Source organism: Zootoca vivipara, chromosome 16 (assembly GCF_963506605.1).
Source record: "Zootoca vivipara chromosome 16, rZooViv1.1, whole genome shotgun sequence".
NCBI lineage: Eukaryota > Metazoa > Chordata > Lepidosauria > Squamata > Lacertidae > Zootoca > Zootoca vivipara.
Window position 1 is genome coordinate 7,959,074 of NC_083291.1, and position 24,969 is coordinate 7,984,042.

A 24,969-nucleotide genomic window follows, 5' to 3' on the forward strand; every position below is an offset into this window, starting at 1 on the left:
ATTTCCATGTGTAGCATAGACATTTTTTGAAGTTATCAATGTTGATCTTATCAGCACAGATTTTTTTATTCTAATTTCCATCTCATTCATTAATCTTGATGAAAAGTGAGCCACATTTCCCCTGCTTCTGCAAAAAGTATGAGCAATTAACATGTTTAATTGTCTGCCAAGATTATTTTTACATTGTGATCAAAATGCTGTTGTTGTTAAAACAAACAAAACTGTATTGCCTTCATGCTGAAATTTTGTCCCTAGGTCATAACTCTCCTCATAGCCATGGTCCTCTAATCAAAAAAACACACTCTGAAGCGGAAGAGAAAGGAGATTCTAGCTCTGTGTATTTTTGTTCTGAGGAATCGGGACTGGGCTTACTTTCAACTGCTAGCTGTAACCGGGAAGACAATTTGAAAATTTCAACTACTTCAAGGCGGGCTCTTGAGTATGCTTCTTCCGAAGCTGAGAGCCTGGAGAAAGAAGAAACTAGCAGCTTGTCTGCAGAAGAGGATGATATCAGCGATATTGAAAGCAGTGAAAATGGTTTGGAGCCTGGAGAAATATCACCACTGGTAAGAAAGGGTGTTATCGTTAAAACAATTTGAGCATATTTGATGAATTCAGAATTGCTTAAAATGAGTCCTGGATTTCTTAAGTGTTTAGCACGGTATTAGAGTTCTGAGATCATTTCATTATTATCTATAAATATTTTATCCTCCGGCTTAACAGTTGTATATGTAATGTGCTTTATACTTTCATCTCATTCCAGCTTTTCAACAATCCTCTGCCTTGGATTATTTGTGGTTTTGGATATGACTGAGAGGAAAGCCTCATATTTTGCAAGCTAATACAAGAAAAAACAACAACTATTGACTATTTAATAAAATCTTCCCAGTGTTATGGTGTAGATCAGGGTTCCCCAAACTTGGGTTTCTAGCTGTTGTTGGACAACAACTCACATCATCCCTAGCTAGCACAACCGGTGGTCAGAGGTGATGGGAATTGCAGTCCAAAATAGTTAGAGACCCAAGTTTGGAAAACCTCCCCATACATTGTTGTGAGATTTGAACCTCCTAGACAATACCTCCCCATACACTGTTGTGAGATCTGATATTATCTACAGTAAATTATAGGAATGAAATTAGCTAATAATAATAATAATAATACTTAACATTTTACAGTTCATTTATTACAAATTATCTCAATGATCTTTGCCACAGCCCTGAAAGGTGGATCAGCTTTATAATCCCTGTACTGCAATTATGTGGTATGTGTGAGACTGAACGTGAAGTGGAACATCCAAAAATCCACCTAGTGGTTGTGGTGAAATTTTTGAACTGGTGCAACTCACTACCCTAAATAGAACTGTTGTTCAAATCTTACCACATTTTATAAGACATCCCATTTTGATTGGTAGCAAATGTCCATGTGAAAGAGACTCCAGTGAGATAATAAGCAGAGCTGCATTAACTAACTTGGAGGCTAGATCTGCTTCTGGCACCTGCAGAGAGCAGCCCTTTTTGAATTGCCAGATGTTCCTAAGAGAGTGGAAAAGACACTTTGGAGCTAAGAATAAAACAGCACTTGCCCTTTTACCGACATAAATAGCAAACTCATCATTGTTTTACAGAATGAGATTTAGCAGTCCCAAGGCCAGTCCTCCTGTTTTAATATAAAGTGCTAATAAACATCTTCTCAGTGGTGAGATTCTGCATAACAGCTTCATGTTTAATTCATTTGGTTGGGTACTTTTTAGCTATTCCTTAGTGGGGTTTTCAAATATTTTCCAATATGTTTGCATGCTGTGTCCGTCTTGTAGTGGCACACAAACGTTTTATAGGGTTGCTGCTGAAAAAGCTGTCTCTTAGCCTTTCCGCACAGCTACTTTGCTTTGTTTGATGAATCTGCCACATTCTTTAATCATAAGAGCAGCTGTACTGCATTAGGCTAATGATCCTTCCAGGTCAGTGTCCTGTTTCCTTGAGTGGTCAGACCTGGCTGCCGAGGGATCTGTATGGCAGCTGCAGGGTACTAATTGAGCCTTCCATTTCCCACCAAGCACTGCCAGCCTCTTGAATTTCCAAGTTTTATGAGTAACCTTGTAGCTAGAACAGAATAGTTGAATTACTACCTAATATTCATTGGCGTTCAACCACCTTCTGTAGCATCCTTTCCCAACCTGGTGCTTTCCAGATGTTTTGGACTGTACCTACCATCATCCCTCATCAGTGGCCATGCTATCTGGGGCTGATGGGAAATGAAGAACTGGAGGGCACCTCCTTGAGGATAGCTGCTTTATAGCTAACAAGGGTTTGGATAGGCTTGCAAGATCCTAGTAAACTGAATGTTGGTGAAGACATTTGCGACAACCATTAAAGTCTCAGCACTTATTTAACCAAAGAACTGTAGCTTTGACCCTCAATAATGAGGCTGTCATCTTGAAGATACAACTTTGTAGAAAAGCCCCCCAAGTTGTATTCAGCCAGGCTCTACTCAGAGGAAAGCCATTAAAATCAACAGCCTCATTAATTTTAAAGGGTCTACTCTGACTAAAATTGGATACAACCCATTGCTTCTCTAACTTTTAATCTTGACAGAGTAAGCTACTTCTTCCTGGACGTAGTAGAGTGGAATTGCCTTGATCTCAGGCTGCTACTCCAACCTATTATGCGAGGGCAGTTGCAGAGCTCGGCATCTTTACACAGATCTGCAGAAGAGTCTCTAGAAACTTAGGGAACACTATGATAAATGGTGTTTTGTAGGTACAGGCATTTCAGCTACCAATGAACCTGAAGTTTCAGGTTCTTGAAAATGTCTAATTTCCAAGCTTTGGGGAAAAATATACCCTGCAAGGAAGAGGCTGTGAAGCTATCCCACAGTATTTGAATTATTTTATCAAAGACCACAAAAGGGTCATTCTTTTATTTCCCACTCCTTTTGTGATGGGGGGGAAATCCCATTTTATCTGCTCACCACCAGACTGTATTCTGATAGTTACCAAGCTAAACAGGAAAAAAGCCTATTAGAAAAGGAAAAAAACCCCATGAAATTTGAAATCCTGATTCTTCTATTGAGAAAACAAATGTGGACATGCACTTTCAACACTAATAGGCAAAAGAGGACTTTTAGTTTAAAAACAACAATGCTGCTACTATTTCTACTTTTTTTTCAACTATTTAGTTGCATTGAACTGCAAGCATTTATAGATATGTATTTTTTGCCTGCTATCTTACTACTGCCCCCTTAAAACACCATCTAAAATCTACCCAGAATGCTTTAATACCAGCAAAAGCACATTTAAAGGACATGGGTTCGCCCAAAGAATCCTGGGAACTGTAGTTTACCCTTCACAGGACTATAATTCCCAGCACCCTTAAACTACATTTCCCAGGATTCTTTGGGGGAACCCATGTCCTTTAAACGTATAGTGTGATTGTGACCTTTAGTTAATATATGTTTTCTTTCTTCCATCCCTTTAGGATATTTTTGGTGTGCCTTAAATGAAAAAAAAAATGTATGTTGTTTCTTTCAGATACCTGAAGGAGAGAGAACAAAAACATCTAAAAGTTGGCGTCATCCGCTAAGTAAACCCCCTGCCAGATCTCCTATGACGCTGGTTAAACAGCAGGCAGTAAGCGATGAAGGTGAGCATGCCTTTTAAAATCCCCTCTAATAATATATCTTTCAGCCAATATAAATGCATCTGCATACACTTAATGTTGCACAGTACTGAAGACGAAAGGATATTTGACCGTGTGCCAGAAACTCAACTGCTGCAGAATGAGCTGCATTAAAAGCTTTCAGCATGCTTCCTGAAAACATGATGTCTTTTTTTGTACTTTCCCACCCTTCCTTTCTCTTAAATCCTTCTAAACGCATTGGAAGGGACTTGTAAGAAGCTCAGAACAGTATGAAGTCACTTAAATACTACATGGATGATAAAAGCTCATTCGGCAACCAGATAGTCTTTGTTGGATTTCTCAGCAATTAGCTTTGGCACAGAACATTACACTTTATGGTATGAAGGCAAGCAGAGCTAAACAGGACACTTCTAGATCTTCGGAACCAACAAAGAACAAATTTGCTGTTTTGTTCTCTTCTATAAATATCTAGCTGGACCTTGAAAATAATCTGATTCTCTGGTAGATTTTGTTTATCACGAAGGCTCATGAAAGAGACACTGTGTTGGAAGCAAGGAAACAGGAGAAGTAGGAAAGAAGCTGGCAGTGCTCTTTCACAAAGATTTGCAAAAGAGGCTGTACAAGAGTTCTCTATAGTAGATAGATTCTGTTCTTGTGCCTTATGGCTCTGATTGTGCGAGAGGTTATGTAAGCTCATTTACGAGTGGAGTAACATACTTGTGTTTTGTTTCACTTTGGTTGTTCCACACTGGCACATGAGGTTTTGCATCTATCCTGCTGTTTTTCTTCTGAACAATGTCAGAAGGGTTACTAGCATCCTTCAATCTTTGAATTCTCTGTTGCAAGTTCAGTAATGTAAAGGGAGAGAGAAGTATTGCCCCCTCCTCCCCAGAGTTGTTGAGAAAAGCCTCAGTGTTTTGTGCATTAGAAATGCCGGCAGGTCTATATAAACGTACATATGGAGAAGTATGATCTCATAAACAGTGAGGTCAGATTGAAACGAAATGCAAAAACTACAATCTTTGACAATTACATTAAAGCTTAAACGGATGAAAATAAGCATATTGTCAAAAACATGTTTACTGCAAATTTATTTCATTTCTGCAAATTTTGCCATTCCATTGTATAACATAATCATATAAAGTAAAGGTAAAGGGACCCCTAACCATTAGGTCCAGTCGTGACCGACTCTGGGGTTGCGTGCTCATCTCGCATTATTGGCCGAGGGAGCCGGCGTATAGCTTCCAGGTCATGTGGCCAGCATGACAAAGCTGCTTCTGGCAAACCAGAGCAGCACATGGAAACGCCGTTTACCTTCCCGCTGTAGCAGTTCCTATTTATCTACTTGCATTTTGACGTGCTTTCGAACTGCTAGGTTGGCAGGAGCTGGGACCAAGCAACGGGAGCTCACCCCGTCACAGGGATTTGAACCGCCGACCTTCTGATCAGCAAGCCCTAGGCTCAGCGCCACCTGTTATATCAATTCAATTGGAATACATTATTAAAGTATGGTAGTACTTCCTGAATGTATTTTCAGCATGGAAATGTAAACATGTTTGTAAAATCCATATAGCAGCTTTCTAGATCATTAGGCTAGTGTGGTCATGCATTTCTGTTACATAGCACAACAAATGATAGCTTTACTAATAAAAGCTCCCCTTGCCTTTAAAAAAGAAAAAGAAAAGAAGAAGAAACATTTAATGAGTTTCCTTTTTAGAATAGTTCTGTTGATGGTCCCTGGCAATAATAGTTTCTTCCATAAGCCCTAGTTATTGTTTGTGGTTTGTTCCAAAAGAGCTAAACCAGGTACCCTCAAACTGCGGCCCTCCAAATGTTTTGGCCTACAACTCCCATGATCCCTAGCTAACAGGACCAGTGGTCGGGGAAGATGGGAATTGTTGTCCAAAACATCTGGATAATAATATGCTAAGCCAAACCATGGCTTAGCTAAGCCTAGCCCAGCCCAGCAGCAGATCTCCTTTCTGGGAGCCCACACACTTATTTGTTCGTGCTAAGCCATAGTTTGGTTTGTGTTCAGTTCCAGTTTGAACTAAAAAGTTAATCCTCAGCATTTTTTTAAACAGCATTCAGAATCTTACAAGCTGCTGTGCTGAAGTTTTGGGTCTAAAAGTAAATCAAGGGCCACACTCAAAAAAGAGATATCTTGACAGAGTAGAATGTCAGTTGGTGAAGTTTCCCCCCATACTTGAAAAGGCTAACCCTGTTTAATTTGTGCCAGCCATAAAGCTGTTAAAGGCACAAGACTTCATTCACTTTGTTCTTGTACCTGTTCTTCTTGCTGCTAGTTGCTCCTGTTGGAATAGAGCAGATCCCTTCACCAGGGAAGATGCAAGAAATAACTTACATTTCTTTACAAACATCCGTAGCAACAGCAGTGCCTCTGTATCTGCCTAATAAGCCTTAGAATGTTGCTTCCACATTTTGCTTTCTATTTCTATAGATGTCTGATTGAGGTAGGTGTTTTTTTTTAAAGGAGGATTCTGGTCCTACTGCTGGGGAGTGGAGGAGGGAATAAAACCTGAATGTAAACTAAAAATCAGTTAGATTTATACCCCAAAAGAACTTAATTCTTATTAGTTAAATCAGCATTTATGGAAACTACTTTCGGGTGTAGTTGATATATTTCTGTTCAGCTGAACTAGTTCATTCCAAGCGCTGATTATGCTGATAATAATTCCCCTCCAAAAAAGGTTATTGGTAAGTCTATTTCATATTATAGGATTCTGTGAAGAAAACGCTTCTCTAAAATCCAGTGCCTTAATTTTGCTCTGTTTTATTCTTTCCACTTCATGACATCTCAGAATCTGTAACTTCATTATCACCTTATCTCATCTTCTATTTTTGCATTCTATACCAGTTTTAGGCTGCAATCCTGTACTCACTCGCCTGGGAATAAGCACCTTTGAACTTAATGGGACTGACTTCCGAGTAGATGTGCATAGAACTGCACTGTAGTCAAAACCAAATCTAAAATAGCTTAGCCCAGGGACAGGCAAACCCGGCTCTCCAGATTTTTTGGGACTACAATTCTCATCATCCCTGACCACTGGCCCTGCTAGCTAGGGATCATGGGAGTTGTAGTCCCGAAACATCTGGAGGGCTGAGTTTTTCTATGCCTGGCTTAGCCCTTTCTTCCAGTCCACAGTAAACTTTGGATTTTGGTGGTCTGTATTATACCTTGTTTTGCCATGCTTCCAGCCTAGTCAGCTGAAATCTTGCATGTTTCAACTCCAAAGGCTGCTTACCCCATTCTTTTTAGAAGACGTAGATGAGCAAAGCTCTGCCCAGACTCACAATGCATGGTGTTCAAAATTTTAATCTGAGTAGACCTATTGAAATGGATGGACTTAACATAGTCATATTCATATAATTCAGTGGATCTGCTCTGAATAAAACTTAGTTTAATACCACCCTTTACAGTGTTTCTTGGAAGCAGATGGACATAAAACCCTCCAATGTATTTGATTAAGTGTATATTCAAAAATGTGTTTGAGCAGTTCTGAGTTTAGGAAGAGACAATTTCTTGCTGGAGAGCTGTTGAAATACCTGAGTTTCTCCACAGAGAATATATCTCAGTAAAATGGCAACAAGTTTTTAAATTATCTCTCCTGCAGAGTATATCTAAATTTACTCTTGTATTTTATTGCAGTATTGGTAATTGACTTTCTCAGCCATCCCCTTTAAACAAAAGTTCTACATATTCCCCCTTTTAAAGCTTTGATTCTATTGAAGCTCCTTTATCTGAAGCAGTAATTCGCCTCTGCTTGGCTCTGCTCAGCTAACCATGCAAACTACCCCATGTTAATACTGGAAGTTGACATATAATTGCACTAGCCTACTGAGCCCCAAATCCCATAGGATAATAATGTGTAACAGCTCCCTGTCACAGCTGCATTTTGGAGTAGTAAATTCCAAACAGCACCCAGTTGAGTTTCTGAGCCAAACTATGTTACATTTATAGTGTTAGCTATTTAAAAACAAACACCTATTGCACAAAACTTATATTTCCCAGTCAAGGGAGCTCCTTATTTCCCCCTCTTTTTCAGCTATGTGAATAATTGAATAGATCTATAGTTGGGTTTGCGGTTCTTTCTTTTTTTGCAGGAGGGGGGAGGTTGGCCCACAAATTCACCAGCTACAATACTTCAATTAGCTGTTAAGCATCTCGCCTTAAATTAGAGACAGCTTTGAGCCATGATCTATATCTATGTAATATTTGCATGTCTTGAGGGGACAAGATTGAGTGGATTTCAGAATGTTCCAGTAATTTACACAAAAAAGGCTACATTAACATTAGAATCCATCTGGTAAAGTAATTAAAAGATTTAAATATGGAAGGGTTAAGTGAAATTGCTGCATTTTTAATTAGAGATTATACAGTTTTGTGGCTAGGGATGGCTGTTAACCTTGGTTATAGCTAAAATAAAATGTTTGAAGATTATGATTACCCAGCTCATTGTGAGCCATTCTTGTTAGAATATTGCCAGGTGAGAGGTACTGGAGTGATAGGAATTTTTAGAATGCATCCCTTCATAGTAATGCAATCATTCGTAAACTTTTTGAACTACAAAACAAAATTAAAAAATCCTTCCAGAAGCACCTTAGAGACCAACTACGTTTGTCATAGGTATGAGCTTTCGAAGTGTGCATGCACACGAAAGCTCATACCTATGACAAACTTAGTTGGTCTCTAAGGTGCTACTGGAAGGATTTATTTATTTTGTTTTGACTGCGTCAGACCAACACGGCCACCTACCTGTAACTAGTACTTTTTGAACTACAGTACTAGACTTCCTGTTTCCTCCGCTGACCGGGAAGGAGCGCGGGTAAGCTCTGCGGAGAAACCCCGAGCTTTGCAAAGGCAAAAAAAGAGGTTTTTGCTAGGGCTGTGCAAACCTCCAAACCCAGGGATAAAATCCTTGGGGTCTAAGAGTCTTACAGCGTTCTAGCGACTCTCCGGCTCGAAAACCAGCTCCTTTTTTGCAGGAGTTGGAGGGAGCGGGATTGAAGTCGCGAACGCCGAGATTCATCGTGCCTTGCAAAGCGCTGCCACAAGCTCCACGGAAGAGCGGAGAAGCACCCCAAAACCCGGAGTTTCCTAAGGTTGGGGCAAAGAGACGAACTGACAGACACGAGAAGGGGCAAACCAACCCCCCCCTCCAAAGGAAACAAAGGTACAAGCTCAAAGGGGATCTACCGGAGGCTGCTAGCTAAAATGGCGCTGGGCGTGGAGTTACGAGGGAGGTAAAGAGAGATAGAATCAGCGGAGCAGCTTTTTACAAGCCAACGGCGACGGGAGTGAAAAACACGTTTCGTGGGTTGCCACAGGAGAAGATTAAAGTCTAGAATATAAAAGGGGGAAAATCCCCAGTAAATATCCCCATCCTGAACTTTACTAAACAGAGGGACTTACTTTTATTAAGTTTATCTCTCCTTGCATCTATTAAGCGGAGGAACCCATCCTTTCTAGCCCTTTCCAGCTTCCTTTGGGGTTGGAATGAGCGGGGCGAATGCAGTTGGGACGACACTGAGCGTGGATAAGGCAAAAGGGTGTGACACACTCTCGAACCGGAGCGCTAACAATTTGGGATACATATTAACATAAGACTGATACTGGGAAGTAGACTCCTGTAATAGAGATGACTGTGAGTACACTGTATCTAATTTGAGATCGAAAAGGAGAGGTAACGGACCCTGAAAGTAACTATTAGAGAGAGACCAGTGGGTTAAGGCTGTTATAGACTGTCACAGAGGCGAATTATTATTGAGTGGAAAGACTTGGTGCTAGAAACATCCTAATAAAGTGACTGGGCGGATAAGGGGCAAGTTTAAGACTCTAAGTGGCCCTTTCAATATTGGCTACAAATCCTGGTTACAAACTTTGCTACAAATTGTTACAAATTGAAACCTGCCACAGGAAACAAGCTACAAACAGACCCTAAAAGGCACTCCACCAAGCCAGAACTGCTTCTCTGAACTGCTACTTTGAACTGCTACTTTGAACTGCTGGGTGGCAATTGAACTAAAGCTCTGAATTGACCACTGAGAGAAAGCTCGGACTGGCCGACTCATTGGAAACGGCAGGGCAGATCAGCTTGCTTGAGGGAAGTGGGTTTAGAGGGATATATAACAAAGGGGAATTAAGATTTGAAGGGGATTGATTTTCATTTCATTTCTATTTCTTCATTGACGGGGCTGTGGGTGGAGTTGTGAATTGTGAATATTGTGTTTTTGGATTAGATGTAAGAGACACCTAGTGGCAAAAGGAGACATACATGCCGGTTTAGAACCAAGGACCATCAGTGGCAGAGAAACGTAACGTAAACATATTTAGAGAAACATTAGTCACTGTGCATCAAGAAATAGAGGTTAAAATTAAATTGGACTCAAAAATGCCGAACAGAGGAGGAAAAACACTAACAACTAGTGAAAGAAGAGGTTCAAAGCCAGAAGTAGAAGGGGAAGGAGACTTAGCTAAAATATTAACAGAGTTACGGGAAATTAGGAAGGAAATGAGAGAAAGTGAGAAAAATATTGAAGGGAAACTGGAAGGAATAGTAACAGAAATATCAGAAATATCAGGCCAAATGAAAGAAATGAATAACAAGATTAATACAGTGGAAGAACAGACAAAGCGGGTTCAAAAAGAGGTGAGGGAGAATAAGAGAGAGGGGGAGCAAATGAAGACTAAATTTGAACAGATGGAAGAAAAACAATGGATAATTTGGCAATGCTAGAACTAGCGCAGAGGGCGAATAATTTAAAAATACGAGGCATGGTTGAAACAAAAGGAGAAAACCTAAGAGGAAAATTGACTAAGGAAATAGCTACATTATTAGACATTAAGGAAGAAGAAGAGGCAGAATACTTGATAACAAATGCTTTTAGAATTAGAAACAAGCAAATGCAAGGAAGGTCCAAAAAATACCCCGGGGACTGTTTGATCACTGTGAACTCGATACAGGCCAGAGATGAAATAATGAGAAAAAGTAGAGAGAGTAAATGGAACATAGAGGGAAAACCAGTAATCGTCTTTAGAGACATCCCAAACCGGCTGTTGCGCAAAAGGAATGCCTTTAAGGAACTGACGAGAAACCTGACAGAAAATAATATTAGGTTTAGATGGGAATATCCAGTGGGGGTGACCTTTTACTATAAAGAGAAGAAGTTTACTATTGAGACAGCACATGAAATGTTAAAATTTGGGAGGAAATATAAGGAACTGGGGAAGATCACAGGAGTGGAAGAGGAACCAGAGGAAGAAAACCAGGAGCAAGATCAGGATCAAGAGTTAAACCAGGAGGAATACTAAATTGGAGGATATATAATAAAGATATTTAATTTAATAAACAAAATGACTCTTAAATTAATTTCGTGGAATATTAATGGTATGAACGAGAAATCTAAAAGACATAAAATCGCCCATATATTAGAGAAACAAAATGCAGATATAATCTGCCTACAAGAAACTCACATAGTTAAAAGACATAATAGGGTATTGAAAAACAAGAAGTTGGGGAAAGAATTTACATCTTCAGACACCCAGAAAAAGAGAGGGGTAGTTATCTACGTAAAAGACAAGTATGAAGCAAAACTAATTTTTAAAGACAATGAAGGCAGGATTCTAGGAGTACAGATTGAAATAGAAGGGCAGAAACTGATGGTTGTGGGGGTGTACGCCCCTAACGACGCAAAAGTAGATTTTTATAAGAAACTAGATAAAATCTTGGAGGAATATATGGAACATAAGATCATTTTAGCTGGAGACTTTAATGGAGTAACATCCATAGAGCTGGACAAATCAACCAAAAAGAAAACAAATATTAGACAGGGGAAATTGCCAACCTCATTTGACTCACTAATAAAAAATAATGAGCTGGTGGACATATGGAGGTGGAAAAATCCGAAAGAAAAAGACTTTACATTCTTCTCGCAACAGTTTCAGAGTTGGAGCAGGATAGATCACATTTGGGTACCAAAAGAGCTAACAACTAAGGTAATTAAAACGGAAATAATGCCAAAAACTATATCAGACCATAGAGCAGTACTATTAGAATGGAAGATTAAAGAAATAAAAGCATTTAGATGGAAAATGAACGACAATCTAATGGATGATGGTAAGATCTTAGAAAAAATGAAAGAACAACTAAAAATGTATTTCGAGATGAACTTGAACAAAGGTACAGACATCAAAGTAGTGTGGGACGCCAGTAAGGCGTTCATGCGGGGTCTCCTAATACAACAAAATTGTATCCGCAAGAGAGAAAAAGAAAGGAATAAAGAAATCATCCTAACAAAAATCAAGGAGACTGAAAAGAAATTGGCAAAAAAACCGCAGGACGAGAAATTAAAAGAAATATATAATATGCTGCAAACACAATTCGAGGGGCTAATTAGTCAAGAGATAGAATGGAAAATAAACATTTTAAAACAGAAGAGTTTTGAATTTGGCAATAAGACTGGAAAGTGGCTCGCCTGGCAATTGAAAAAAAGAAGATCGCAAAACATCATAAACAAAATTACCCAAAACGACAAAACATTAGACAGTCAGAAGGAGATAAAAAAGGCATTTCTTAAATTCTTCAGGGAATTATATAAAGCACCGAAACCAGACATGGGGAAGATCACAGCTTATTTAGAAGATCATAAATTAAATAAGATCCCGCAGGAATTGGCAGCTCAATTAGAAAAACCAATAGATGAAGAGGAAATTTTAGAAGCTATCAAAAAAGGTAAGGAGGGGAAGGCCCCAGGGCCTGATGGCTTGACAATAAAATACTATAAAAAACTCCAACAACAAATTGTACCACCTATGAAAGAAATAATGAATAATATAATGAAAGAGAGCCAATTACCTAAAACATGGCAAGAGGCCTATATTACACTAATTCATAAAGAAGGGACAGATCCATCCAATGTTAAAAATTACAGGCCAATATCTCTGTTGAACACAGACTATAAAATTTTTGCAAATATACTGGCACAGAGACTTAAAAGAATATTGAACCAACAAATCCACTTAGATCAACAAGGTTTTCTACCCGGACGACAACTTAGAGAGAACATGAGAAACGTCCTAAACATAATAGATTACTTGGACGTCAAAATTAATAAACACGCAGCCCTTATTTTCATCGATGCCGAGAAGGCATTCGATAATGTCATTTGGTGCTTTATGAAAAAGAACTTGGAGGTGATGGGGATAGGAAAGAGTTTTATGAACTGTGTGGAGGCAATATATAAAGAACAACAAGCCAAAATTATTATAAATAACGATTTGACTGAAGCATTCTGTATCTCGAAAGGTACGAGGCAGGGCTGCCCGCTCTCGCCCCTACTATTTATAGCCACACTAGAAGTTCTATTACAGAAAATAAGAAAAACAGAAAATATAATAGGAATTAAGCACGGAATAAGAGAATACAAATTAAAGGCCTTCGCTGACGATATAGTCTTAACGTTGCAAGATCCACAAACCTCATTAAAGGAGGCCTTAAGAGTAATAGAAGAGTATGGGGCGCTAGCGGGTTTGAAACTGAATAGAAATAAGACAAAAATGATGGTAAAAAATTTGAGTAGTACACAAACAGACCAGTTGCAACTAGAAACAGGAATAACGGCAGTTAAAAAAGCAAAATATCTAGGTATCTGGTTGTCACCAAAAAACTCAACTCTTTTTAAAGACAATTATATACCAACATGGAAGGAAGTGAAATCTAGTTTGGAAACGTGGAATAAATTGAATCTATCATGGTGTGGCAGAATGGCAGCCGTAAAGATGTCAATCTTGCCAAAATTACTTTTCCTGTTCCAAACAATCCCCATTATCTCAGGCACAATACAATTTAAGGAATGGCAAAGGATAATCTCAAGGTTCATATGGCAGGGGAAGAAGCCCAGGGTAAAATTTAAAATACTTACGGACAAAAAAGAAAGGGGCGGCTTCTCCTTACCGGATCTTGGTCTGTATTATGAATCAGCCTGTATTTTATGGTTAATGGACTGGATAAAACTAGAGAATGTAGAACTACTCGATCTTGAAGGCTTTCAAAACCGATTTGGCTGGCACGCATACTTGTGGTGCGACAAGGCACAAGTTCATAGAGGCTTTTCACAACATACCATAAAGAAACCACTGCTGGAAGTCTGGCTGAGGTATAGGGAGTGGTTTGAAAGGAAGACTCCAGGGTGGTTATCGATGCAAGAGGCCCTATCGGTGAAGAAGTTAAATATGGAGAGGACTTGGTTGAAATACAGGGACATAATAACAGCAGAGGACAATACTTTTAAGATGAGGACATACGAAGAGTTAAAAGACAAACTACAAGGATGGTGGGAATACCAACAGATCTATAGCTCATTTGTAAAGGATAGAAGAGTAAAAGGGTTTGAGCAATCAAGGACAATATTGGAGGAATTAGCTATGGATAATATTACGAAAAAGCTATCAAAAATCTACGAATTTTTACTTGAGTGGAAGACCAAGGATGAACAAACCAAATCCGTAATGATTAAATGGGCTATAGACTTAGGATACAACATCAACTATGTAGAATGGCAGAAATTATGGAACGTGAGAATAAAATTTACAGCCTGTACATCATTGAAAGAAAATCTATACAAAATGATGTACAGGTGGTATTTCACACCAATGAAATTGTTCAAATTGTTTAAAACTGGGGATAAAAAATGCTGGAAGTGTGGTACCCAAGAGGGCGATTTTATACATATGTGGTGGAAATGCCAAAAGGTAAAGAATTATTGGGAGAACATATATAACGAAATAAAAAAGATCTTAAGATATACAATAAAGAAGAAGCCAGAGGCCTTTCTCTTAGGAATGGTGGGAGAAGATGTAGAAAAAAATGACATAAAACTTTTCCTCTACGCAACAACTGGAGCGAGAATGATCTTAGCCCAGGTATGGAAGCAGGACAAAATCCCTACAATAGAGGATTGGCGTAAAAAGATGGTGGAGTACATGCAAGTAGCTAGACTAACTTCAAAAATAAGACATCAAGATAACGAAACGTATGAAAGAGAATGGGGAAATTTTTTGAAATATATGGATAGGATATTAACATCATAAGGAGCTCAGCAAAACGAACATAATCTCATAACCATGGCTTAAATTTCTTTATTGGCACTCAGGTAGAATAATAAATACAATGTATTGGACAATAAGACAAACTTACAAATGCATAGAGTATATAAACTGGATTGACACAAACATGGAAAGAAAATTGAGTACAGATGTGAAGAAATTAATAATAATGGAACTAGGATTATAAACATAAAGAAAGACAAACCGCGCAAATGTAAAGTAGTCTATAAAAAAAGGCAAACAAAGGCAGAGTGGAAGTCATATTTTAATTTATGCATTATTATGTGATTTACAGTTAATGTGGTTTTTTTTCTTTTTTTTTCTTTTTCCCTCCCTTTTTCCCCCTTTCCCCCCCCTTTTTTTATCTTTTTTTTCCTTTTTCTTTTTTCCCCCTTTCTTTTCCCCTTTCCCTCTCCCCTTTTTTCTCCTTTTATTTACTGCTGGAAAATAATGTTATGGAAAATTTGACACAAGTGAAATGTATTCAGCTGTAAATATGTAAAGTAAATAAAGATTATTATCTAAAAAAAAGAAAAGAAAGAAAATCAGGTATTTAAAACTTGCCACTGTGAACCTATGTTTATTTCTGAGTGAACTGGCTTTGGAGGAACAATCTGTGGATATAGTAGTAATTTAGGGCACAATCCGAACTCCTGATCCACCATCTTGGGGTGATATTGATGATGTTGGATGGGATTGAGATCCCTGTTCTGCCCATAAAGAGCAGCCCCCAAATGGGGTGTTCTGAAGAAGAGGCTGAGTGAACCCAGGAATAGTGGCTTTGACTGCTTCAAGCCTAATTGCCATGCCAACTCCAAGCAGGCACAGCCTGGAGCAGGCATTTTCCCTTTTCATCCCTGATTGTGTCAATGACAAGGCTGCGGCTGCAGAGGGTTGGGTCCAAAGGGTTTCCTCCTCCAAATGGAAGAAGGTTCCTCGGGCAACACAAGTCTTGCTCCAACAGAAGGAAGCCTTTGGACACAACCTCATGAATCTAAATGTGAAGGCAGAGGTATAGATGTGCTTCTAAAAAGAAGCTATTTTCTATAACAGCCACAATCGCACATAATGCGATGCCAATATTCATTTATTTTTGATTTATTACTGTTATATTTTTTTCTGCCAGGGAGGAGAGGAGTTGGGTTTGTGGGATTTCCTGCCTGAGGTGCCAAAATTAATTACCTGGCCTTGGTTAGTATGTACCTCAGTGTGCTTTGGCAGGGCTAGCCCTACCATTAGGCAAACTGAGGCAACGGCCTCAGGTATAGGCAGTGCTTTTTTTTTCTGATGGTACACACCAGTATGCAGTACCAACACCATTTTTTCCTAGAAACAAAGCACTGCTTATTACCACCATCTCATTGCTACATATTCTTGGATTCAGAGCCTCCAAACAACATCTCCTGGCTCCGAGCCCTGACACGAATCAACTCCTGAACCAATGACCTTCCTCCTCCTCCCTCCTCCTCACACCGCTCTCCAACCCTGACATGGCCGTGCCATTGCTCATCCGCACAGGCAGAGGCCACTGTGGGCGATGCTGAGGCCAATCTGCAGGCTGCCGAGGCGTCCCTTCTCACTCTGGCCTCTCTAGCAGGAGGAAGCAAGCAGGGAGCGGGACAGGAGGGTAGGGGAAGCCAGGCTGTGATGTGAGGGGATCACTGCGAGGAGGAGAGGCAGCTGAGCAGGGGTGGTGGGGACCTACCCGTCGCCCACCCCCAGGGATGACAGGGGCAGCATGGCCACCAGCCCGTGGATGAGAGATGTTAGGGAGGGAAGGACAAGTGGGCTGTGGCGGGGAGACTCCATCGCTTGGAGAAAGGAAGGTCTTGCAGTGTGCATGGGTGATGGAGGTAGGTGGGAAGGGTGGTGAGCGTGTAGTGTTGGGACCTTTTTTTCTTTTTTAAAAAAGCACTGGGTGTAGGTGAGTGGGTGACTTGGTCCCCCTCTGCACCCACTGTTTCAAAAAAGCCACTTTTTAATTTTCCTCTTTTCACAAAGCAGCAGCAAAGTTTGGCCCTGAGAGCGAGGGGTTCTCAGGGAGGAGTTGGGCAGGGAAAGGAGACTGTTGCCAAGCATAGCAAGGAAGCGCTACTTCTAGAAGAAGCACACTCCCATCAGCTGCAGTGGCGACGCCGGCTGCGCTTCTCAAAATCCCATTGTCGGTAGCTGCCTGGATGGAGCAAACCAGCCACCAAACCACCAGCAGGCTAGGCCAAGTGGCACGTAGGACTACCAGACCAGGTAGGAATTGCCCACAGGCCGAACAAAGTGGAGAGGGGCTTAATACAGGCCTCCCTAATCCTTAGCCTGCCACAGTCTTAGCAAGAGTGTGGAAGATTTTGGTGATGCCTTGCAAAACTTTGGGTGTCTTCTCTGCGCTGCATGCAGTAAATGGCAGCTGAGGGTGGCGGCAGCAAGGGTTCCTGCCTCAGGTGGCAAAATGACTTGGGCTGTGTATCCCTCACTCAAAATTATACCAAATTTTATAGTGATAGGGGAAATATTTTTGCATTCTTTTATAGAGAATGCAACATACCTTAGTATTAGAACCCCTGTTGTAGCTCGGTAAAAGTGTAACCCTTTGCCACACCCTTGGTATCAAACTCTCCGACTAGCCACACACTCTGGCTCCGCCGTGAATGCTTGGGAGTGAGGCTAGTCAGTGTGCAAGACATCAGAGGCCCTGCTAAGTACTGGTATAACCTCTGTATAGGGCTCATACTTATTTCAGTGCTATTCTTACCTACAATTGGATGTTTTGTTTATAGAAATCCTTTGTGAGTATTCTTGTCCCTTTTAGGTTTCTTTTGTGGCTGATCCCTGTTTGTCAATTTCTTAAAAAAAAAAAATTAAGGATGGAACCTTGCGACCACGCTGGAGATAAAAAGTTGTGCGTAGGCACTGTTGTTTGATTAGACGATCTTAATTTGCATTTTGAGTCATATTTTGCTTTGCATGCTTGTGCATTCTTTTCAGGAAAATGAGGCACCAGGCGTACAGACAGACAAGGCTTAAAATAGAATTCATTTATATTGATGAGATAATTTGCAAAACTGAAATTAGTAGGTTTTTCATCATTCTGATCTGGCACCGGCAAACAGGTGAAGAGTTCTACATAGCTTTGGGTAATTTTAAGCACATTCTGTATTTAAGAAGAAACAAACTAAGAATTCAAATGCTGACACATCCTGCAAAAATGTGTTAGTTTTTTTCAGGAGATTTCATTAAGGTCTATACATTCTTGATTCATTTCTGCTACATTTGGGTGGAATTTTCCTAGCTTGAAAATCATTGGATATATCATAGTTCACTCAAATGAACACCTATGACTGTTCACTTTGGTTCTAGTGCAAAATCCACCACTGGATTTCGAAGCCCTGTGCATGTGACCTTAGAGACAATCTAGAACTATCTTGCATCTTCTTGTAAAATGCAGTAGTTTAGTTGAACGAAACAGTATTATGATACATGTTACAAGTCTGTAAAATCCTGCCTTCGATAGCGTGTGATCATTACCCAACCCAGTTATCCCTTCCTTAACCCACAGAAATTCCGAAGTTTCATGCAATTTATTCCAAGCCAGCCTCAACCCAACTCGAGGATGGTAGCTATACTCAATTTCTGGTGAAGCCCAGGTGTGCACATTTGACATGCCTGTGGGTTGGCAATGGCGGTTCTATATTTCTGATGTTAGCAGGGGGGTGTATCACAGAGGAGCATCCTCATTTGCCTCTTAAGCCTTTTTGGACTAAATGACCATTGTGGACCCTTCCAGCTTTTCAACTCTATGATTCTGTTTTAGATTCTCACCCTGTGTAGAACTTTAAAAATAGACAGCCCAATTCAATAGCATTCTTGGACTGCCTTGTAGTATAGAAAACAATGAATTTCCCTCTACCTTAGATGACTAACAGTACAATCCTAACCATATCTACTCAGATGTACATCCTGTTGAATTAAGTGGGCTTACTCCCAGGTAAATGGGGATAGGATTACAGCCTTGAACTATAATCCTATCCCCCTTACTTCGGGCTAAGTATTTTAAAGCTTAATGGGACTTGTTTTGTTGTTTAGTCATTTAGTCATGTCCGACTCTTTGTGACCCATGGAACAGAGCACGCCAGGCACTCCTGTCTTCCACTGCCTCCCGCAGTTTGGTCAGACTCATGTTGGTAGCTTCAAAAACCATCTCGTCCTCTGTTGTCCCCTTCTCCTTGTGCCCTCAATCTTTCCAAACATCAGGGCCTTTTCCAAGGAGTCTTCAAAGTATTGGAGCCTCAGCTTCAGGATCTGTCGTTCCAGTGAGCACTCAGGGCTGATTTCCTTCAGAATGGATAGGTTTGGTCTTCTTGCAGTCCATGGGACTCTCAAGAGTCTCCTCCAGCATCAATTCAAAAGCATCAATTCTTCGGCAATCAGCCTTCTTTATGGTCCAGCTCTCACTTCCATACATCACTACTGGGAAAACCATAGCTTTAACTATACGGACCTTCGTCGGCAAGGTGATGTCTCTGCTTTTTAAGATGCTGTCTAGGTTTGTCATTGCTTTTCTCCCAAGAAGCAGGCGTCTTTTAATTTCATGACTGCTGTCACCATCTGCAGTGATCAAGGAGCCCAAGAAAGTAAAATCTCTCACTGCCTTCATTTCTTCCCCTTCTATTTTCCAGGAGTAAAATAAAAAAATTCCTTCAGTAGCACCTTAAAGACCAACTAAGTTTTTATTTTGGTATGAGCTTTCGTGTGCATGCACACTTCTTCAGATACAGTGAAATGGAAGGAGGTATTTTCCAGGAGGTAATGGGACCAGTGGCCATGATCTTGGTTTTTTTTGATGTTGAGCTTCAGACCACATTTTGCGCCTCTCCTCTTTCACCCTCATTAAAAGGTTCTTTAATTCCTCCCCACTTTCTGCCATCAAGGTTGTGTCATCTGCATATCTGAGGTTGTTGATATTTCTTCTGGCAATCTTAATTCTGGCTTGGGATTCATCTAGTCCAGCCTTTCGCATGATGAATTCTGCATATAAGTTAAATAAGCAGGGAGACAATATACAACCTTGTCGTACTCCTTTCCCAATTTTGAACCAATGAGTTGTTCCACATCCAGTTCTAACTGTAGCTTCTTGTCCCACATAGAGATTTCTCAGGAGACAGATTAGGTGATCAGGCACTCCCATTTCTTTAAGAACTTGCCATAGTTTGCTGTGGACAACACAATCGAAGGCTTTTGCATAGTCAATGAAGCAGAAGTAGATGTTTTTCTGGAACTCTCTAGCTTTCTCCATAATCCAGCGCATGTTTGCAATTTGGTTTCTGGTTCTTCTAATGGGACTTACTTCTGAGTAATCGCATACAGGGGTCCACTATAGGTATACAAGCTCACTTCTCCCGTAGTTACTAATCAACAGTACAGTGGTACCTCTACTTACGAATAACTGTACTTACGAATGTTTCTACTTACGAACGAAGCTCCGTCCGCCATCTTGGGTGCGGTTTAGATAGGATTTTTTCTACTTACGAATTTTTAGATAGGGTTGCTTTGACTTATGAATTTTTTCTCCCAATGCATTCCTATGGGATTCGACTTAACAATTTTTTTTTTCAACTTACGAATGTGCGTTCGGAACGCATTAAATTTGTAAGTAGAGGTACCACTGTAACTGCTTTGACAGGGTGTGGGTGAATGGTTTTTCTTCTTCTCCTGACCCAGTCATATATGGATACTTTTTACTCATCACAGGCTTTCTGAGAAAAAGAGTATTTCATTAAACTTTCCTATGCAATGAACTTTCTAAAGCAGATCATGCTGATAAATACTGTAAGGGAAAAAACAACAACCAATGGGAGAGAGGGAGGCTAACAGAGCATATCTTGCATATGCGAGAATAGTAGCTGCTTGCATTGATAAGTAATTATACACACACTTATATGGTTTACATAGGGATTTAGCATTGCCATGGTTCCATAATTGGACACAATATTATGTCAACATTTTCCTATTGAAATGTGTTTGTTTTGGCTTCTTTTTGCCCGTTTCTCAATCTGTATCTTAAAATAAAGCATCACATTAAATGGCTGTGAAAGCAATGATGAAGTTCAGTTTAAATATAAAATAATTTGTGCTGGTAAGGAAAATTTAATTATCTAAACCCCATGCAGAGCTCAAAGATAAAGATAGCATGTTGTCTTGTCTTCGGGATTGCTTATTTTATACTCTACTGAACACAAAGCTGAGAAGGGAAATGCAGGAGTCAAGCTTATTTGGTTTACAATTTCCAAATCCTTGCATGGGCACATGCATGAAATGTGGGCCTCTTAGTGTTTAGAAGTTTGGAAATATTGTTAAACGATACGTACAGTACGGATAGCCAACACAAAGATGACAAAAATTCTTTGTAGTGGCTGAGGCTTCAAAGCCATTCGGCACAATGTTTCACCCCCTGCCCCTATTCTGCAGATGTCTCCAGACTGTATCCTGTGAAGCTTTCCCTTTTTCACAAAGACATGGAGGGATAAAGAAGGGTGGCTGCGGGGAGGTACTGCATCATTATGGAGAAACTGTTCAGTAAGCAAATGAGAGAGAAACCTTTTTTGAAAACTTGTCTATGCAATGTTTTCTTAAACTGGTAGGAAAAGAAACATGCCATTTTATAACTGGCTTACTGCTTTTCTGCAGAAATTAAAGATAATTCATCATTAACGATGTATAAAAGTATTTTGTCAACTTAGATGCATGTAGTCACGGTCTGAAGGAAGCTGATGCTTCAGCATTTTTTACCAACATTAAATTCTTCTGTATAATGGAGGTGTTAATCAATAAACAGTAAATCATAAGTACCCCCCCTTTAAAATATATCCCATAGCAACAAATTATCATGAGAGCTATTATTCCCCAATCAGTATACAGTTTTGTTCATTAGTGGCAACCATGTTGACATGGTGTTTTGCATTGTTTTTAGCAGGAACGAGCATCTGTAACAAACGTGGGGAGGGCGGATTCTCCTCTTGTACTTTGGCAGTGCAGTCCCCCTCTTCATTCTGAATGCGTCTGTTTGTTCTCGTGGGTTTGTTTTCCTATGTAGGCTTGCCACCCACTTCCCTTTTATATGCTGCTTACCTTTTCAAATGTCATTTTCATTTAAGAACTGCCCGAGTCTCTCTTAACTGAAGAAGACGTACAAGAAACGGAGTCCTGGGCCAAGCCTCTTGTCTACCTTTGGCAGAACAGAGCGCCAAATTTCACTGCTGAAAAGGAATACAATGCAGCTGTTGCCAAATTGGAACCCTGCTGCGCCATATGCACACTCCTCAAGCCTTACTACAAGGTAAGGAAGCTTTTCACAGTTTGAGAGGTATTTATAAACAAAAGAAATCCAAATATTTGTAGTGCTGCTGCTTTTGTGACAAAACTGCCAATTTTCTCTTTATCCTCTATCCTTTTTAAAAAAATCAAGTAAAGGATTGAATGGTAAACGGTCCATCACTTAGCATGTCAAAATAGATACCGTGATTCCAAGGGGTAGAGTCCAACTACCAAAAAGCAAGGAAATGGAAACAGAGCAATTTCTGCTCTCAGTGGTAGGCTCGGTAGCTTTAGCTTTGGATAAGCACACATTGGATAAGCACAACAAAGATAGCAAGGGAATGGAGATTTCCATTAACTGAGATATTTGAGATGTACACATTCATTATACATATTTGAGGGTATGATTCGGCTCCTCTGGACTCACCCTGTGGAGTTCATGAAAAGCTGGTTCCCATATCACACTCCCTTCCTATGCAAGCATGCAGAGGTGTGGTTAGATTGCACTATATTTATTTTTAAAGGTCATAAAGGTCCCCTCGTTGAATAATTGCATTGATTTAAGTACAGTTTTCATGGGGCCACGTCTCTTCATTTTGCTACCTCGTTTTATATCCAGGGGTTCTCCTGCTCACTGTGGAGGGCTGGAATGATTAATTTTCCATTTTCTTGCCTTCTAGTGCTTAAATTGCCATTTTCCTATGGCTTGGCTGTAGAAGTGTTTGCCGCTGCATTTCACTGCACTTTTGGCATGCCACATACTGGTGACAGATAAGCACATATAAATGGCTATCCCCTCCCCCTACGATTCATGCTAAAAAATGAGGAAAATGCTGTACTAGATCAGGCTGGTAGCGGTGACATTTTTGCCCCTCTGAAATCTTGCACAATTACCCTCTTGCCACACTCAATTCCTTATAGGTGCCCAATAGAAAACTCCCTTTATGGAACTGAAGTCCCTGCCCAGCTGGTAGATGTTGCAGAATGCTCAAACTGTCTTTTCCCCTTTTCCTCCATTCCTACCACAACATCTCAGCAATACTGGAGGTGTAGTCTCCCCTCCCTGGATGGTTGCCATAGCTGCCAGGTATCCCGTATCCGCCGGGAAAACCCCTTTTTTCTTACCGTTTCCCGGCAGTCTCCCGTTTAGGTTAAAATCCCGGTATTGTCCCTTAAATCGGCTTCGGCCCGGCGGCCATTTTTCTGGTGCCGCTTTGCCCTTCTATGGGCACCAGAAAATGGCGGCGCCGGAAGTCGCTTCCGCGCATGACCGGAAGTTGCGTGACGCGGCTTCCGGTTGCGCTTTGCCCTTCTATGGGCATCAGAAAATGGCGGCGCCGGAAGTCGCTTTTACGTGTTTCCGGTCATGCGCGGAAGCGACTTCCGGCGCTGGCGCCGCCATTTTCTGGTGCCCATAGAAGGGCGAAGCGCCACCGGAAGTTGCGTCACGCAACTTCCGGTCATGCGCGTGCTGCCGATCCCGGATCTTTACGTCCGGAACTTGGCAGCTATGATGGTTGCTAAGCAGACAGGTGTAACACACCGTCCAGTAACCTGGTGTGAAGTGCTTCTTACCTTAATCCATGATCAGCAGGAGAGGGGGGAAACCATCCTTCAAGAGCTTGTTGTGCAGTGTGGTGAGGCAAAGGTGCAATACCTTCTCCTAGCTAAGCTCTGACAAGAGCAGATACAGTTTGCTGTTGCAGAGTACAATGAGGAGCAATTCCTCCTTAAGTGGCAGCAGCAGTAGCAGCTCCCAAGATGAGCTTCCCAGTTTCTGGAGCTGCTGTGAATGGAATGGTTTCCTCACCATATTAAGCCATTAGACTATGGTCTAATGTGACATGCGGACCAGGCCAGTACGTGTGTGTAAGGCCTGTAAAACTGTTAAATTTAGTAATAAGAAATGAGTGCAATGAAAGATTTAAATGAGCAATAAATTTAGGTTGCTTAAGCTTGACACTTAATTTTACAACTGTCAAAATAGTAAAATATCTAATACACAGGACAGATATTTTAGAAGCAATGCGACTTGGTTTTATTATTATTTAAAGAAACTTAACAAGTAAAAGGAAAAAGAGCAAATACCTTCTTTTTCAAATATGTTTTTCAGGCTGACAACCCTAATGAAGAACACTATAGTTGCTCAGCAACAAAACAAAGAGAAGCTTTTGTGGCCAGAGAAAAGACAAAACCACTTATTCCAGAGATATGTTTTATTTATAGTGAGGAGAACACTGAAAACTATCCGTCCAATGGCTTTATTGAAGAAGATGGAACAAGTCTGCTGATTTCGTGTGCAAAGTGTTGCGTACAGGTCCATGCAAGTAAATATAATTCCTTGACTTCACATATAGAATGAGTGCTCTCACAAGCAAATAGCCCTGCTCAGTTTCTATGAGTAGAATCAGGGCGAGTTGCACAACCCACCTCGAGCTGGCTACCTACCTCAATTCTGCTCTCATAGGTTGTGACTGCCTGCCTCTCCCTGTGTCTGGCTGACAGGCAACCTCATGCACACGAGGCTGTTGGTCAGCTGGGGCTGGGGCTTCTCCTGGAATGACAGACAGCCTCATGCAGCTGGAGAGGCAGGGAGGCAGTCACGCCTCCTATGCAAGCAGCATTGGGATGGGAAGCCAGTTCATGGTAGGCTGTGCAACAGGCTCCAAGTCTGCTCAAAGAAACCGAGGAGGACCTCCTCAATTGTGCATAGGGGCCACCAATGTGGTACCCATGGGCGCCACTGTGACCAACCTTAGCTCCAACAGCACCTGCAAAAGGTCTCAATAGATATTGCCTTAAAAATCCAATGCATAAGAGATAGTTCTGTTTGCACTGACTCAGCCTCTCCTTCAACTTGTCCACATTTTCTTGGGTGCCCACCCTCCCATCTGTTTTCAACTC

The 24,969-nt window shown here is 40.7% G+C and overlaps 1 protein-coding gene across 7 annotated transcripts in view; it reads left to right on the plus strand.

The window, feature by feature from the left end:
• The window catches only part of KDM4C (lysine demethylase 4C), a 210,914-nt gene that overhangs the window by 103,239 nt on the left and 82,706 nt on the right, over nt 1–24,969 (plus strand). For 6 of the 7 annotated variants that reach the window (XM_035140866.2, XM_035140870.2, XM_035140869.2 and 3 more), the window contains 4 exons: nt 256–566; nt 3,527–3,638; nt 21,906–22,087; nt 24,179–24,392. In XM_035140866.2, coding sequence (XP_034996757.1) covers nt 256–566; nt 3,527–3,638; nt 21,906–22,087; nt 24,179–24,392 — 819 coding nt within the window. Of the gene's footprint in view, nt 1–255; nt 567–3,526; nt 3,639–21,905; nt 22,088–24,178; nt 24,393–24,969 lie in introns of those variants that run through there. The other variant, XM_060269022.1, reaches the window with a different exon arrangement.